This window comes from Rosa rugosa, chromosome 1 (genome assembly GCF_958449725.1).
Source record: "Rosa rugosa chromosome 1, drRosRugo1.1, whole genome shotgun sequence".
Taxonomy (NCBI): domain Eukaryota; kingdom Viridiplantae; phylum Streptophyta; class Magnoliopsida; order Rosales; family Rosaceae; genus Rosa; species Rosa rugosa.
The window spans coordinates 31417057-31435021 of NC_084820.1; the positions used below are offsets into that span (position 1 = coordinate 31417057).

Below are 17965 nucleotides of genomic sequence, written 5' to 3' on the forward strand. Positions count from 1 at the left end.
CAATACAAGACCGGACACCTTATTTGTTGTGAACTTGTTGGCTAGATGTAGCCATGCGCCAACGCAACGTCATTGGACTGGTGTAAAGACAATCTTTCGATACTTAAAGGGTACGATAGATATGGGCTTGTTCTATCCCTACAGAGAGAAAATAATGGATGACAAGATGGAATCGGACTCCATAGGCCCGAAGGTCGTCTTCACCGCCGCTACCACCAAGGGTAGCCGGCGTCCTCCCTCCCTCTGTCAAAACGATGGTGATGTTTTGATGGGATTTGCTGATGCAGGGTATCTCTCTGACCGTCACAAAGGTCATTTCCAAACTGATTATGTCCACTGACGGACCTAGCATAGGGCTAGTGGGGGCTGCCGCCCACACTGCATCATCATATACACACTGATATATATAGAAGCGCTGGACAATTTTATGCATTTGAAAGTGTATTATGCAGTTTTTGCCCTCATAAGTGTCATGATTGTGATGATTTCATGCATGTTTAATCTAATATCATAAAAATTTCTCCTTATTTTCATATGTTTTATGCATAAATTGTTTTTTGGAAATGGGTGGACAAGGATTTCAATTTTCGTTAGCTATTATGGTTTAAATTCGCCCCCGCATAACTAATTTTCTAGGTTCGCCGCTGGTTATGTCTTTACCATGAAAAGCACCGACGATATCTTGGAGGTCTACAAAGTAGACCCTTGTCGCTACTTCTTCGAATCATGCAAAGATTATAGCTCTTCATAAAGCTATAATCATGCAAAGATTATGGTTTAAATTCGCCCCCGCATAACTAATTTTCTAGGTTCGCCGCTGGTTATGTCTTTACCATGAAAAGCACCGATGATATCTTGGAGGTCTACAAAGTAGACCCTTGTCGCTACTTCTTCGAATCATGCAAAGATTATAGCTCTTCATAAAGCAATTCATGAATGCATATGGTTGAGATCCATAGTTGGACATATTCGAAGAACTTGTGGTTTAAAGTCTACCACAGATGAACCTACGTGCATTTATGAGGATAATGCAGCTTGCATTGAACAAATGAAGCAAAGTCTCATCAAGGGCGACAACACCAAGCATATATCGCTTAAGTTTTTTTTACAATCAACAACAACAAACACTTCTTAAGATTGAAGTGAATCAAATCCGATCTGAGGATAATGTAGCAGACTTATTTACTAAGTCATTACCCAAGTCCACTTTCGAGAAACATGTGAACAATATCAAAATGCAGAAATTATCCAAACTCCCATGGTTGTAGCAATCAGGGGGAGATCTCGACATCAGGCGGAGACATGATGTCTACATGTTTGATCTCGAATAGTGAAAGGCGTGTTGTATTCTTTATCTCCTCCTCGAGGTTGTTTTTGTCCCACATGGTTTTTATTACTCGAGCAAGGTTTTTAACGAGGCAACATTTGAAGCGCTATAGTGTCATGACGACATCACGTTTGAGCGGCACAAGGGGGAGTGTTGAAGATATTTGACTTTAGTGTGCTTTATCAAACTAGGATTACTTTCTATAGTTGTAATAGGAGAGAATGTTCTAGATTCCTAGTTCTAATTAAAATAGGATTCATTGTACTCCAAGATTATGTACTTGTACTCCCTATATATAAGGGCTCCTATTATCAATGAAAGACACAACTATTCTCTCAATTCTCTTTTCCTTAAACATGCAATATTTTTTTTTGAAGGGAGATAAATTGATAATTATAGGCAAAATGTTCAATAACTAACTAACTAACTCTAACTAATGAAAATCTAAATAAAGCAAATTGTTAATCAATCTTGTCCATGGCGTATGCGCTGTTCCACAATCTTCTTGACAATTTTTAACCCAAGACACATAGGCCAACCAGATTTAGTAGCCATAGCAGTGACAGTGTGTGCCCCAAGATAAAGATGGCAGTCAGTTGCAAATTCAAGTGCTTCTCCAGACAATCACAGTGTTCGGTGAATCGCATATGGTTGATACCATATTTCCAAGCAAACCCATCTTCTTGTAACCCTATCTTGATGAGGTTGTATGTGACCCTATCGTTGAGTGCTAGTACTATTGCTAAAGATGGGGGGACATTAGTGGTTGCCAAAAGTTCAAGAAGGAGATGTGCCCTGTAATCTTGGCATTGAGTACTAGTTATTGAAGATGTCAAGACAAACTCGGTCAAGTTCAGCGCCCATGAAGAAATGCCGCACTTTTTAAAAGCCGGTAGCAGCTCCGGCCAAGCTACTTACAACTCTAATACGCGGCTTTCTGGTAGCAGTGTTACCTGAAAAGCGGACCTTTGCGGTACGAGTACGCAGTACACCAGTCTTTATGGTACACGGTACGCTAAGATATATTAGCTAATTTTAATTAAAATAAATTACATATAATAAATAAAATCATGGAAAAATAATAAATAGATAACCATACCATAAATAAAAATCTCAACGAAAATTATAAAATAAAAATAAATTGTCATTAATGCGTAAAAATTAATTGTGTTTTTCCTATCCAACAAAGAAAAATAATGCTTAAAAATAATTTTTTTTTTTCGATGGTTGGAACTCAGTGGGAGGCTTGGCCATCACTCCTGTTAAGTCCTTATTTCGAAGTGCCGCTTGAGTCTCTTGCTCTTGCAAATCTGGATATATGAGTTTGATGTGTTCTTGATCGAATCGGTTGTGCATTGATAATGGGTGGAATAGATCTGCTTGAAGTACTCTTTGTACGCGATGAATCTCCCTCATCAACATAGTTTCCGTCTAACATTCTCCATCGCAAGTCCTCCAACCTCACTGGCGACTCATCTACTTTCGTTGATTCTGGATTAATGTCTCATCTCTTATAAGTTCCATTATTGTAGTCTTTGGAGAAACGTAAAAGCAGTAGAATATTGGAATGAATAAAAACCAATTTATCAGCTCTTTCAGCATTCAGCCTATGTCTCTTGACATTGTGAATATATATGAATACGTACTCCAATTCCTTTCGGCAGATGAACTTGATATTGGTTGAGCTAGTACCTGTTTATTTGTGATATCGTGTGAAACAAAACATAAATATATCAAGTTAGTAAACTAATTAATATACTTGGCAAAAGAAAAAGACGGCAAGTTACAAGATATTACTATATAAAAAATAATTTGATAACTCAGAGAATAAATATGCTAGAGAAAATGGATAAAGGTTGTAATAAACTGTGTAACAAACTTAGATGCAATTAAGGCATTAAGTGCAAAAGATGGAATATATGTTAATAATAAGACAATTATTACGGCAATTCTTATAGCAAGCATTGGGGCTCAATCATTCAACCTACGGCAAAGTTTAACCCAAAAAAAAAAAAAAAACTATAACAATAATAAAGTATAATCTTATACCTTATATAATTAAGCCAATTCTTCAAGGAATGGTTAAATTTTTGAACTACCATATATGCCCTCATATAATATAAATATTAATAAATAAATTATTTCTATATGAGGATAAGATAGTCAATACACTATATTATATTTGAAAAATCTGCAATACCTCCTATGAAAAAAGCCTAAAATTAGGAGATAAATTACTGTAACTTTTTTAATTTAAAAAAATAAAAGTCAATTGATATGTGCGGAGCACATGTTAAGAGGCTAGTTATAAGAACCTATAATAATGTATTTTCTCCAAGCATATTGTCCATCCTTTCATAAACTTCACCCACCTTTTGACCATCACCATCACAATATTTAATTAAAAAATAAATTGGCTTTGTGATATTCACTATAGCCAGCACATTGTCCCAAATGTTGTCTGTCAACACAGCTTGTGCTATTTCCTCCCCAAGTTTTCTTTTCTCGGCATCTAAAGTCTTCACCCAATCTTTCCATTTTCGAAGAATTACCGTACTTCCTAGTGCTTCTTTGCAATCAATAAGTCATTTCAACAAGATATAATGCAATGCAAATCTAGTTTTTGCTACTTTCAATAACTCCAATTTTGATTGACTTCTGAACATGACCAAAGCATGCATGTGAGTGGTTCAAAGAGAACTTAACAATAGTTTTTCCAATATTCTAAATTTTCTCAAACCATTCAAGCTCTTTTGCCAAATCTTTAAAAATAAGATTCAAGTTATGAACAACACAAGGCGACCAAAAGATATGTTCATGTACCTTTTCAATCTCTCTTCTAGCAGATTCACAGTTTGCTGCATTGTCAATGACTATCTGGAGGACATTTGATGATCCCACCTCTTCAATTGCAGCAAGCATAAAGTCAACAATATATCACTTCACCGGTTTTTGGTATCCCACTTCCTTTTTGTTGTCCATTAATATTGTCGCTTTTGGGTTGTTTGCTTCGATTGTAGCAGTCATTGATTCCTAGGGTAGAGCTTTTGAATTGATAAATATAAAGCAGAAAGTTGATGGACAACTAGAAACGGGCATGTAATACTGATTAGGGCTAGTTTGGGATTGCAGTGACTTAAAAAAAAAAAAAAAAAAAAAAAAAAAAAAAAACTGCTTCTGCTGCTGTGTTGTGAAAATAATCAGATGTGAATTAAAACAATTAAGTGTTTGGTAAACAATACTTTTAAAAGTACGGTCAGCACATAAAACAACTTCATAGCGTGTTTGAATACACAGTAGCTTCTAAAAGTAGCATTTGAGTTGCTTCTAAAATCTGCTGCGAGTGACCTATAATTTTTAATTAAAGCTGCTTTCTATTTATTTACCAAACACAATAAAATCTAAAATTTTAAACAAAAGCTGAAATTTTTTTTAAAACGAAACAATCCCTAATGGGGCCTGAGAGAGAGAGAGAGAGAGAGGAGTGAATTAGTTGATGTGAGTGACGCATAGAATGAAATGACCCAGTGTTTATAGTTGCAACTTGCAAGGGAATATCATCTACGCATGAGGAAATCAAATCCCTACTCCTGTAGCAATCAGGAAATGGTAATTAATCCCATACAGACTAGGAAATCGATAAGCACTAGTGATAAGCCTTTGGGTATGGATTAAACATGAAAAGAAAATAACAATAAAAGAATAAGGAAGTCAAAATTTTAATCTCACATCACGTAAAAGACAACATATGCATGAGGCCATGAGGGCAAGCTCTATGTCCCCCTTTGTATTTTGCAGTTTCATTAATCAAGGTTTGATGACAGCCGCACAGGTCCTTTTTTCAACATAAAAATCTAGGTAGATAACTCTAATATAAAAAGCAACATATACAATCATACAAACAAGATTACAAGAATGAGCAATATACCAAAAAACACCGTATTGGACACATATTTTCCGACATCAACAATAGAAAAGCTGGACACAAAATTTCATGTGTATTATCCATCGACTTATGGGTCATCTCCAATGTCACCACTCATGTTGCATTGTCGAACTTGCATTTGGCAGATCAACTGGAGTTGCTCTTAGTCATGATAATTTAAAGAGTTCGTAAAATTTGAACAAGAAGAAGGATAATTTAGGTAGTTTGATTAGATCTAGAGATCCGGTTTGTCAAAAGAGAAGAGGGGTCTGATATACTAATTGGGTTAGTGAGAAAGGTAAAGGACGAGGAAGAAGAAGAAGAAGAAAGATGCTCCCACTAAAGCTGGTACGCTCTCTGGTCTTCGGAGAAACCATCAACAACAACCCTCTTCTTATGGACACCGACGACGACGACGAGGAGGAGGATCGCAATGTCGTCAAAACCCCATTGCTCCTTTTCCTCCCAACCAAAGAGCTCGTCACCGACACATACAGACTCGCCACCATAGCCAGAGACATGGGCATGGACTTGCACCCAACCGCTTCTCTCTCCCACATCATTCTCTCACACCCACCACCGCCGCCGCCGCCATCGTCGTCGTCTCCGTCTTTAGGATCACCGTCCTCGTTTCCTTCAACATGGTCATCCACGTCCCTGTCGTCAACTTCTTCTCTTCCCGAGGACACAGTCCCCCTCCCCTTTCCTTCGCTGATCGCAGCTCCGATTCCGCATCTCCGGGCCTTCGTCAAGATGTCCAGAGGTCTGTTCAAGCTGGTGTTCGCGCCGTCGGAGTGCATAGCCAGTGACGCCGCGAGTACCGAGAGCCATTGGAATTGCTGCTCGGCCTCGCTGTTCTCGCGGCTCACCGGAGATAGAATGGACACAATGGAGGGGTTTTCGAGGGCTCTGGCCGGAGTTGCGTGGACCCTTTTCAAGACTAAGGAGAACGGTGGTGGGAAATCGGTGTACTTGTTCAGGAAGGTTGATGTGAACAGGGTTCGGGCCGGGGAGTGTAGGATTCGGGAGCTGAGGTTGCCTGCATTGGATTTTAGGAATGCCCCTTTGAGGATTTTGCAGTACATTCTTCTTATGACGGATGACATCTTCTATCTGGCATGAACTGTAAATGGGTATGTTGTTTTTATGGTCATTTGTAGTTGCCATACAGTTTGTATATAATCTGTACTAAGATCTCAGTGAATTATATAAAATGTCTATTGAACTTGTTTTGCCAATGTATGCTAATGGTTGCCGTAAATTGGATTTGGTGCGTTTGATATACATGAAGCATGGACCATTATTTTGGATTGCGTTAATGATGGTAGCTTATTGCAGATCTACTTGTTGACTGACATATTGTTATATGTAGTAACTTTGCAGTTGTTTTGTTTTTGCTTTTTTACCCATTTCAGCGTTCTTTTATCAGCTCCTGACCTTCACACATAAGGCTGCTCATTTGCTGTGTTATTTCTAGGAATTTAGAAAACATGTATACAAACTGGGCAACTCCCAATGTCATTCTGTGAAAAACTTCAAACCATCAATCCTTATTCCTTTGAATAATAAGAATAATTATAAGATTAACAAAAATATTGCGTCTAATGTGGTGGTCACTGGCATGAGCTGGAAAGAAGAAATGCCTTACAATATTTGTATCAGTATGTGAGAGAGGGGTGTATGTGTGTGTTGTTTTTTTTTTTTTTGTGGGTGGTTGGGGGTTCTACAGTTTACCCCTGAGTATTGCTCTTTCCCTACTTTATAGCATACCCCGGTCTTCGTCATTCTTGTACAGCCAGCAGGTGTGACCTCCATTCTTGGTCAGATGTATTCATTTCCATTGTACCTGAGACCTTAAGATCTATTTCCATTTCTCGAGGTGAGAAAAGAGCTTGGTGTCTCAAGTCTTCACTCATGTTTTCCTGCAATTCTTTTCTTAGTTTCTTAGTCATGGATCACCATTCCCCAGTTCCAGTCCATCCTTTATGATTTAGACAGCAGAAATGCCTCTTTGGCCTGGAATATTTCTCATGGAAGGGTAAATTTATGGGAGACTCTACTACGGAAGAGAACCCCCTACATTTACACACACACTAAAGCACATTGTACAAAGGTGCACCAGAGAGTATAGACCACTTATTCCAGCATTGTCCAGTGACTTTTAACTTGCAGTACAATCTTCTTGAGTCCCCAATGGCTCCATTCTCTCGTGAATGAGAACTTTTGCGCATTTGGTGGTGGAGTGAAAGCTTAGGGTACTGATGTTTTGGCATCTTTGGGGAAAAACTGGGTTCTCTTTTGATGGACTGCAGATAAGCTCTTGGATATATTATTATAAACATCACAGCTGATTTAGATTTTTTTATTATTCTTTTGAGCAATTATTTATTCAGCTACAGAGCAAGGACTTCCTACAAAAGAAGGATAAAGAAACTTACTGGAGAACACTCCCTATAGCAAGTGAATTTTGTTAGAAATATAACGTTAGTGAAGAATTTGATTTCTCCAAACCCTATGTTAGTATAATTCCTGTTACAATAACCAGCTTCGGGGGCTTGAAGCCTTGTTAAACCTTTGTTGCATCTCTAATTCATAGTCTTTAAAACTGTGCACAAGTTGATTTCAAGTTGAACATATGAATGAGCTATAATGTAGACGGCATAGAAGGATGTTTGCAGTTTTTTTAGGTTAAGTGGATGGGGCAAACTAGGAGGGTTGTTGAAGAGGATTCGGGGTCGGATGTGGATGAATTTTGAGTCAGAGTTAATTTGTTTCTCTGCTTTGTGGGCATCGGTTCCTGTAGGGTTCAAAATTCAGAATTCACACAATGTTCCATATCAGCTTTTTGTTAGACTGGAAGATGGAGTATAGTTCATGTGTTATATATTTTATTAGCTTGAATCATAGAAAATAGATATAGCTTATAAAAACATCTATTCAGTCAATGGAAAATTGCTACGTGATTTGTTCTGATGCAAGTAGTAGCTAAGGAAGCTCACAGTTTATCTGAAAAAGAGAAAAAAGGAAGCTTAATGTTGGAAGGAATTTGTCCAAACATCTTCCATGTCAACTCCAACATCATTTGAACTTGATTATCTCTTTAAGTATTACATATCAAATATAAATATATGTAATTGAAGCATGCAAGCATATGTAGGAAGCAAGATATATTTATTATATGTATATATGAAGGAAACTATATGTTTCAATTAGAGATTTTACATTCTGTAATCTGTATTTGCAAGTTTTCCCGGTGGTGTTCTTTTTCTTTGTGAATGTGTGAAAACCATTTACTTATTTTGGTTTGTGTGCGGTCTTGAACATAAAATTTCTCTGCCATACACTTTTTTTAACCCAATTGTATGTGGACAGCATTGCCTTAAGTATATGCAGAATGAAAACAAAAATGAAAGTTTCTATTTCCATTATTAGACTAGAGAAGGGATTCACTGTTGTGAGAGTTTCATAAACAGGCACAGGAAAGACATTTAACAACTGATGAGAATTAGGATTTGTTATTTTATCTGATCTTCTTGTTGCCTCTCATCAGTACTTCCAGATCTGCTAAACTGTGCATTTGGTTGGTTTGTCTGTTTCCATTTCTGCATTCCTTTATCAAATCCCGATCTTCAGAAAAAAAAAAAAAAAAAAAAAGTGTGGTTGGTTTTCCTGTTGCATTATTTCACTTTTTAATTATTTTATAAATTCAAAACATGAAAATGCTACCAATTCCTCGAAATATAACATGACAAAATTGGAACCAAAAGTTATTTGCCTCTTTATGCAAGGCATTTTGGTTTTGTCTTCTAATATTTCAATTCCTTCCTTGTTGGAAAGGGTGAAAGAACTGGGTTTGGGAGTAATATTGGGTCCGGAGTTCCTGTCTAACGAGTAGCATGTATGCTTTCCATTCTTGCTATCAGCCTAATAGGGATGGAATTTTAGTTTCCATAGAAACCTGAGAGACCATGAGATTGGAGACCTCATCCCTGCTCTCCTTGATTTAGAATTTCCCCTTTCATGCTGTAGAATCAATAGAAGAGCCTAATGTCTCAAGTTTTCACAAATGTTTACTTGCAACTTCTTCAACTGTGCATTGGATGTTGCTATAGAAAGTGGAATCCCTGATTATTCAGAATTTCACTGTTTGTAGCAACATTTCAGGCTCTCTATACATTTCAGTTTCATATAAGTTACATGATTGCCCGTTTGCCCTCTTTAGTCATGATTGTAAAGCTGCAGTCTTCATCTTTGAGTGTAGATTGGGTGGTCAGAGCTTTGTGTCTGTAGCTTTTATGATTTGAATTTGTCGGTGTGGTACAACTTTGGTTTTGCTATTCACTCTGTGTTTGTATATTATGTGGACTGCTTGCTTGTCCATGCTTCTTCTGTACAAAACATACAAATTAAAGTGGAGAGAAATGGCATCTACTGGAAAAGAAAGAAAACATATTAGAGGACATCCTCTAATAGTAAATGACAGTGAACTTGAAGCACAGACAAATTCCCTAATCCTTGGCAGTTTGCAATCGTTTTAGTTCATGAAATAACCAGCTAGAATTTTCTCCTGGAGTGGTACGTTGCAAGAGGTTGGTCTTAGCTGCTAGGTGATTTTGGTTCCATTTTATGGGCATGCTTCTCACCTAGACCGCCTTTGCAGGATACTTCTTGTGCTAGCTGTGCTTATCTTTCATAGTTTCACTTTGTTTGTTAGCAGCATAAGTTGGATGTTATTAGTTTGTTTGTGGGCTCAGTCCCCATTCTCTTGTATTGTTCTTTCGGCTTTGTGGTTTTGGTATTGGCCCAGTCCCCCAACCCTTATGTACCTTTCTTATCATCAATAAAATTTCTTGTAAGGGCATTGCCCTTGCCTAGCTTCCTGGGAGGGAAACAAAAAAAAAAAGCAGCAGCAGCTTGACCCTTCTTTAGTTCATGCATAAGAGATGATTAGATCTCTAGTGCATGGTCTCTAAAGCTAGGTACTTATCTAGTCTTGCAGGGTGAAAGCATCGGTTTACGAGTTCATTTCATGTAGAATATAATCATATTATGATATCAGTATACAAAAATTCAGGTAAATATTGGGGAGGATGAATGCTCATAACCTCACACAAGCAATCAACCATTCCTAAACCAGCTACTGAGAAGAACAAGGGGAAGAGATATATTTTGCTCCCTTAAGTCTCAGGAGGATGATATAAGTGAAGCCTATCAGCTTAGGAAAGGAGCATTGCTGTGAAAAGGTAATGAGAAGGCAAGCATATCAGCTTACAAATAGAGATAAAGACGGGGCTGGGGGGAAGATTTCTTCCCCGCAGATGGATCTTAACTTTCAACTTGGAACTTGAAGCCTCTTTCAGTTTTGCGAGACCTCTTAAGAATGTCTTTTGTTCGAATGTTAAAAGGCAATGATGATTTCATCATCAACAATGAACATTTGAAATTACGGGTACATGATATTGCAAGACTTTGTTTTTGGAGATGACACTGGACATTTGAAAATTTTGAGGAATACCAATGTATTCATTCTTGAACATCTTAAAAGAACTAAATTTCATTGTTAAAGAGCTGAATTTTATTCTTGAAAATAAGAAAATGTACTATTAAAGAGGAGGAGGGAGGAGGGGAAGCAAAAGTATTTCTCCTATCTCCTCCCTCAGTTGTTGGTGATGGAGACTTCTGTTGTAGAGTCATTATCTCAAATTTTCATATTGTATCATCCCTTTTTATTTGGAATATAGATTATTACTCTATGCCCATAGCCTGTTGGTTATTTGGAAACGCCCATAACTTTGGTTAATAGTCGTCGATTGAGGATGTTACCTGGCGTTTATGCTAAGATCTTGGCTCTTCAAGGTGATGAGCACCGTTGGACTCCGATGATTATGATACAGGCATATAGCAGAGCTGACCTATTACTTTTTAGTGAGCAGCTGGCCTCCTTGGGATCCGGTTGTGATTCCCCCACCATTCTATATTCCAGATCAATTAGATTTGACATGTCTCTACTAGTGAACTGCTTATTCGGGAGAGTCTCAATGGCCAGTTCTCATTCCATCTCATCAATCGAGGGGACAAGAAGTGGTTACTGTCTAAGAGTCGATGGTATTTTCGATCGGCAAAGGTGGTGCTTGGTGATTCTGATGGAATAAGTGATGGGGCTGCCTGACATCTGCGTGCACAACCTCGAAATGGGTTCGCAAGGTCGATACATTATTGGGCCGGGTCGTTCATGTAGATGAGCACCTTATGCGGCGTAATGAGACTCGAGCTTTTAGATTCAAGACAAGACCTTTTCTTTGTATGATAGGTACTAATTTGATTTTTGAATATGTATTAGTGAGTGGACTTTGTGGTTTTCTTGAGCACAGGTTTGCAGGTTGTCGGGGACCTCCCTATACATAGCAGCGGTGGCTCACTCGCTGCTCCTCGGGTTTTTGTGCCCCTACTACTATTCCTATTGTGAGGTCGTCGGAGATCTCATAGGTCGCCAAAGAGGTTTATTGCCCCCTCATAAACCTTTATTTCCCCCCAATACACCTTTTTTTTTTTTTTTTCTTTTTTTGAATCAACAACGAACTTATATTAGACCAGGCCTCAATGGAGGTACTGAGAATCGTGACGGAGAACATCACGAATACAAGTAGGTGCTAGACCTATCCAGATACAACTATTAATTGCTTCAAAGCCTATGCCAGCAAGCCTATGTGCTACCATATTGCTGGAGCGTGGTTGATGGCGTATTTGAACGTTTGGAATTGTCTGCATGGCCCTCTGTATGTCATCAATTAAACCCCCATTGGCCAAGAGAGTATGGTCTGTGCACAGAGCCTCAGCTATGGCCATGGTGCTGTCGCTTTCTACAACCACATGCTGTATATGAAGGGAAATAAGGAAATCAATGCCGGCTCTAATTGCCATAAGCTCACATTGTTTCGGAGATGCAGCATATGGCACTGGACTGGCAAATGCTGCTACAAATCTTCCTGATGCATCCCGTAAAATTCCGCCAATGCCTCCCTTGGTTGTTGATGACAAGAAAGCCGCATCAACATTCAATTTAAACGCTCTATTTTCAGCAGGTTTCCATCGAGGTCGCGGATGCGCTTTCGGTTGTTTGATTCCACCCCGAGCTTTCTGAAACTCTTCGAGCCATGAGAAGCTGCTCAGTAATACATCTTGAGCAGTTTGTTGTGTTCCTGACCATAGCATGTTATTCCTGTTTTTCCATATAGCCCATATTATCATCATTAGACGTGCCAAGTTTTCAGCACTCAGTGTTAAGGCTCTTTCTAGCATCCATTCTTTGAAGTGGAGTGATGGTAAAATAGTGCCCTGCAGATTAAAAGGAGCTGCTGAGAGTATAGTTGTTGCTATGGGACATTTGCAGAAAAGGTGGACCACATCTTCCACTTGATGATTGCAGAGTAAACAGTTGGTGGTACCATCATAACCCTTAGTAAGCAGCCTCTCTCTTGTGGGGAGCAAATTATGACAAGCTCTCCAAACACAAATGCTTACCTTACCAGGCACTTTGGCCTTCCAGATATTCTTCCAGAGGTCTTTGTATGGATCTCCATTGGATGTAGAAGTGAGAGTATTCTGCATAACATCTGCTCGTGCGATCCAGTATGCAGACTTAACAGAGTAATATCCCTTCTTTTCCGGCTGCCAAACTAACCGGTCTGGACAAGGAGTGCGACTAAGAGGAATACAAAGAATCCTTGAGGCAATGTCATTGGGGAAGATACTATGAACTAACTCAGCCTTCCACTGTCGAGATGTGCCATCAATGAGGTCTGCCACCTTGTGTAAAGAGGTGCGTTGAGGTCTAACCGGTTGATATAAGTGTTGTATAGGGATCCACCGATCAGTCCAAATATTAACCTGCTCCCCATCTCCAATTTTCCATTGTATGCCAGCTTGTAGTACAGCTCTGCCGTGTAGGATACTTCTCCAGGAGAAAGAAGGAGAATCACCTACAGTAGCCTCCCAGAAAGAGCAGTGTGGGAAATATAGAGCCTTATATAACCTAGCAACCAAAGATTGCGGATTGGAGATAATTCTCCATCCTTGTTTAGCAAGCATGGCTATATTGTAAGCATAAATGTTTTTGAAACCCATACCTCCCTCTTGTTTGGTCAAGCAAAGCCTTTCCCAACTTCTCCAATGAATTTTCTTCTTCTCATCAGTGTCCCCCCAAAAGAATGAAGCACATAGTTGGTGGATTTCATCACAGAGGCTTTTTGGTAGCAGATAACAATTCATGGCGTAGAGAGGCATTGTTTGAGCTACGGCCTTGATGAGGATTTCCTTACCAGCACAACTCAGGATTTTGGACTTCCAGCTGATTAACTTCTTTGACAGTCGTTCTTTGATGTAGGCAAATTTTGCTGTCTTGGACTTTCCAACTCTCAATGGTAAGCCAAGGTATTTATCATGCTCATCTTTTCTTTCTACCTCAAGGATAGATGCCAGACTATTCTGAAGAGCAATATCAACATTCTTGCTGAAGACCATACTGCTCTTTTGGAAATTAACTTTTTGACCCGAAGCTTGCTCATAAATTTTGAGGATGCGTTTAATTGCATGACATTCCTCGTTAGTGGCTGTTCCAAATAACAAAGAATCATCTGCAAAGAATAGATGATGAAGGGTGGGAGCTTGTGGACACATCTTCAGTCCCTGAATCAAGTTACGTTGCGTAGCATTGGTGATGAGGGCCGATAGACCTTCTGCACAGAGAATAAATAAGTAAGGTGATAGTGGATCACCTTGTCGGATCCCCCTGGTAGGTAATATGTGTGGAGTTGGCTCTCCTTGTATCAATAAAGAATAGCTGACTGAGGTAACATTGTTCATGACCATGGTTATCCAATTTGGATGGAACCCTAGTTTGGTCAGGATAGCTTGCAGGTACGGCCACTCTAGTCTGTCATAGGCTTTACTGATGTCTAATTTCAAGGAAAAGAAACCAGTTACTTGCTGACGAAGCTTATGCATGAAGTGCGCTACTTCATTAGCAATTAATGTGTTATCAGAGATTATTCTTCCTGGTACATATGCACTTTGCAGAGGAGAGATGATGTGAGGGAGCCAAACTTTGAGTCGATTTGCAACAACCTTGGAACAAATTCTACAGATGACATTGCTTAAAGCAATTGGTCTAAATTGAGCAGCCTCTTTAGGGTTTTTTAGCTTCGGTATTAAGCACAAATAGGTGAAGTTAATGGCTTGCGGTATGTTTCCTGTCTCCACAAAGCTACGCACTGCCATACACATATCAAATCCCACCACATGCCAATATTTTTGGAAAAAGAAAGGGGACATACCGTCTGGGCCTGGACTCTTTGATGGATGCATTTGAAATAGTGCAGTTTTAATCTCTTCATCTGTGTACGGCTGCATAAGACTGTCATTCATTTCAGGTGACACCTTTGTTGGTGTTGCCTGGATAATTTCTTCAATAGCCTCTAAGTTGGTACCCTCAGTGGAGAATACCTGCTGAAAGTAAGATAGTAGGAGTCTCTGAATTTCATTTGGTTCAACTTGCCACTGCCCATGTTCGTCAGTAAGTCCTCTGATTAAGTTCTTGCTCTTACGGTTAGTAGCCCTCCTATGAAAGAAGGCGGAGTTTCTATCCCCATCCTTAAGCCAAATGGCACGGGATCGTTGTCGCCAATACTTCTCTTGCTGAGCTAATAGTTGACTGTGTTTAACATGTAACAGTCTTTGTTCTTCATATTGTTCCGGAGAATATGGTTGACGCATGAGATCATTAAGCTTCTCTTGGATGACTCTCATCTCCACTTTTTGATTATTGAGCTCAGATGAGTACCATTGCATCAAAGTATTTCCAGTATCTTGAATTTTTAGGGCAGCCTGTTGTAGTGCATTACCAGTAGATGGGCTGGACCAGGACTGCTGTATGAGCTCCCCACATCTAGGGTTTTCATGCCAACATTCTTCAAATCGAAATTGCTTCGTGATTTTCCGCCACCTTAGCTTTTCTGCACTCACAACGATCAAAATTGGACAATGATCAGATTCACTAGGGTTTAAAGTGAGGACACGACTGTAGGGAAATAGAGCCCGCCATTGTGGAGTTTGAAAGCCCCTGTCCAATCGCTCTTTGGTGTACTTATTACTCCACGTAAAACGACTGCCAACAAATCCCATATCAATAAGATCACAGTTGGCCATAGTTCTTCGGAACGTGGCCATGGGTGCTGCTGCTCGTTTGGGGCCTCCAGATTTATCATTGTTCGACATGATTTCATTGAAATCACCAGCCATAAGCCATGGCAGGGTGCATGGTTCGGCTGCTAGGGCTTGGATGAGTTCCCATGTTCGGTGTCTGCCATTCCTTGCAGCAACCCCATACATACCAGTAAATCTCCATTTATGAGTCTCCTCCGGTTTACCAACCACAACATCAATATGATTAGGAGATCGAGATCGTAGCGATACATGAGTATCATCATTCCAGATCAAGGCGACCCCCTGAGAATCCCTTTCCTGCGGATAGCAAATGTTATCCTTGAATCCCAGTCTTCGAGTGAGCGCATTAATATGCTCTTTTTGTGCTAGGGTTTCTGCCAGGAAGATAATACTAGGTTTGCGGGCTTGAACAATATCAATAAGGGCCCTTTGTGATTCAAAGTTGACAATCCCCCTGCAGTTCCAGACAAGGACGTTGCCATGAAGCATGAGTGGATGATAGTGGCCGTGGACGCGGCTTGTAGTCGTCGCAGATGGTGGAGCGGCGCTTAGGGTTTTATGTGGTTACTTTTATCACATCTATATATAATTACATTAGCCCCCAATACACCTTTAGGTAGTCAGAATGAGAATTAATTTCTCTAAAATTAGACAAATAAAACTTTAATTAAAGAAAAAGATGAGGAGATTACATCAATTCAAAACTTTTATTTAGGGGGGGTAATAAATGTTTAAATGTTTTATTAGGAGACAATAAAACATTTTTTTTTTCTTCCTTTCTAGGCCTTCTACCTTTATTTTAGGAAAAAAAAAAAAAACAGAGACCTTGTGAAATGAGAGGTTCCCGCCAAAATCCCCAGTGAGTTCTCAGACACGGTTAATAGCAATTTTAGAGGAATTGTCAAGGTTGTCAATGACGACGGTGCTGAAGCCGCCGAGTAAAAGCTGCAACACGGTGTGGCTACCGATGTAACCGGCCCTGCCGGTGACCAGAATGGTCTTGGCCATCAACGCCGATTTGGAAACACACAGAGAGTGAGAATAAAGAATTGGTGCCCTATTCGTAGAGGACGAAGATGATGACTGCGGTGCACGGCGGTTCCTGGTCGACATTTTCAGGCCAAAAAACCTAACTCGATCACCTATCAGTTCAGCGAACGCCAAGCGAAGATCGCCTACTGCTCCTCCAATCAGATCTGAGATAGAGAGAGAGAGAGAGTATTTCAGATTGGAGCCTCAGTGGAGGCTTGACCAGGACGATGACCTCGACATCGCCACCATAAGAGAAGTGAAGAAGGGTTGGTTTTGGTGACGAGCGACGACGGCCATGAGCGTGTGTGTTGCTCGTGACCAGAGAGAGGGGCATGGCATGGATGTAGTTTTTTAATTAGGCTGAGGGTAAAAATGTCAATTTAGTTTAAATTGTGTTAATAGGCATACAAATCTGTTACTGAGGCAAGTGAGTTAATTTTGGCCAATTTTGGTGCTTTTGGTCAAAAATCAATAAAAAAAAAATCAAATGTTTAACTGATATTTTAACGAAGGATTTAGCGAAGTGATTACTTGATTCATAGTTGAGTGACCAAAGTTAAATATTTAAAAACTGGGTGATCAAAATGTGAATGAGTCATAGTTGAGTAACCATTTATGATATTCTCTATTTTTGTGTGGTACCGCCGACAATAGGGGTCGTCTAGAATATGCTGAGTCCCTTATGTCGCTAATATATGGCTACCTATTAAGGAAGAACAAAGGTCAGAGGGAGACTGGGGTTGCCGGTCTATAAACCTCAGATGCCTAAGTCAGTATTTGTGAAGATGTTGACAAGTAACGATACGGAAAAGGGAATAGAATGTTCTACCAGATTTAGCAGCATGTGTGCCTTTTTATGGCACTTATTCGGACCTGCTAGCTTGTCCACTGTTTTCGATGTGGGAATGTGGAAACAAACTCTTGGGGTAACTTGCTGGTGCTGAACCAACTTGTTATCTAAGTGTTCCAGTGCATTGCCTCCGACTCTAACAGATTCTCCGAGCATGTGGTGCTGGTGTTCGTGTACCATTTGTACATGGTATGAACATTCTCCCTTTCAGATATATCATATGACATCACTTTGTTTAAACTTATATATATATATATATAAAATTGGAAGTTGAAGAGTTGAATTGTGATCCGTTCGCTTCTGATCTCCTGTATACATATATGAATGTGTGTATGTACACACACATGTAAACAAACTTTTTTATAAATGCTCTAAAGAAAATATGGTGACCTAATTGATAATATAAGTCCTGGAAAAACACTTACAAGTAATTCACTATAAAAAAAAAAAAATCATATGACCACTAAAAACATGTTTTTTTTTCTTTCTTTTTTTCTTTTAAGAATTGAACCAAATATATATATATTAAGTTCAAGGGATAATACAAAAGAATATAAGTATACACAATCTAGTGCGAAAATCAGGACAAAAGTAGTTACCTACTAACTAT

At 39.3% G+C, this 17965-nt stretch overlaps 1 protein-coding gene across 1 annotated transcript; it reads left to right on the forward strand.

Moving 5' to 3' along the window:
- The first annotated feature begins 5334 nt into the window (after positions 1 to 5334).
- LOC133735312 (uncharacterized) lies at positions 5335 to 6492 on the forward strand. The gene has a single exon (XM_062162734.1). The coding sequence runs from the start codon at positions 5583 to 5585 to the stop codon at positions 6372 to 6374; it is 792 nt and encodes a 263-aa protein (XP_062018718.1). The 5' UTR covers positions 5335 to 5582; the 3' UTR covers positions 6375 to 6492.
- Positions 6493 to 17965: the final 11473 nt, after the last annotated feature.

Bases quoted from the DNA above. Each gene is read 5' to 3' on its own strand.
- LOC133735312 (XM_062162734.1), top strand. From the start codon at position 5,583: ATGCTCCCACTAAAGCTGGTACGCTCTCTGGTCTTCGGAGAAACCATC.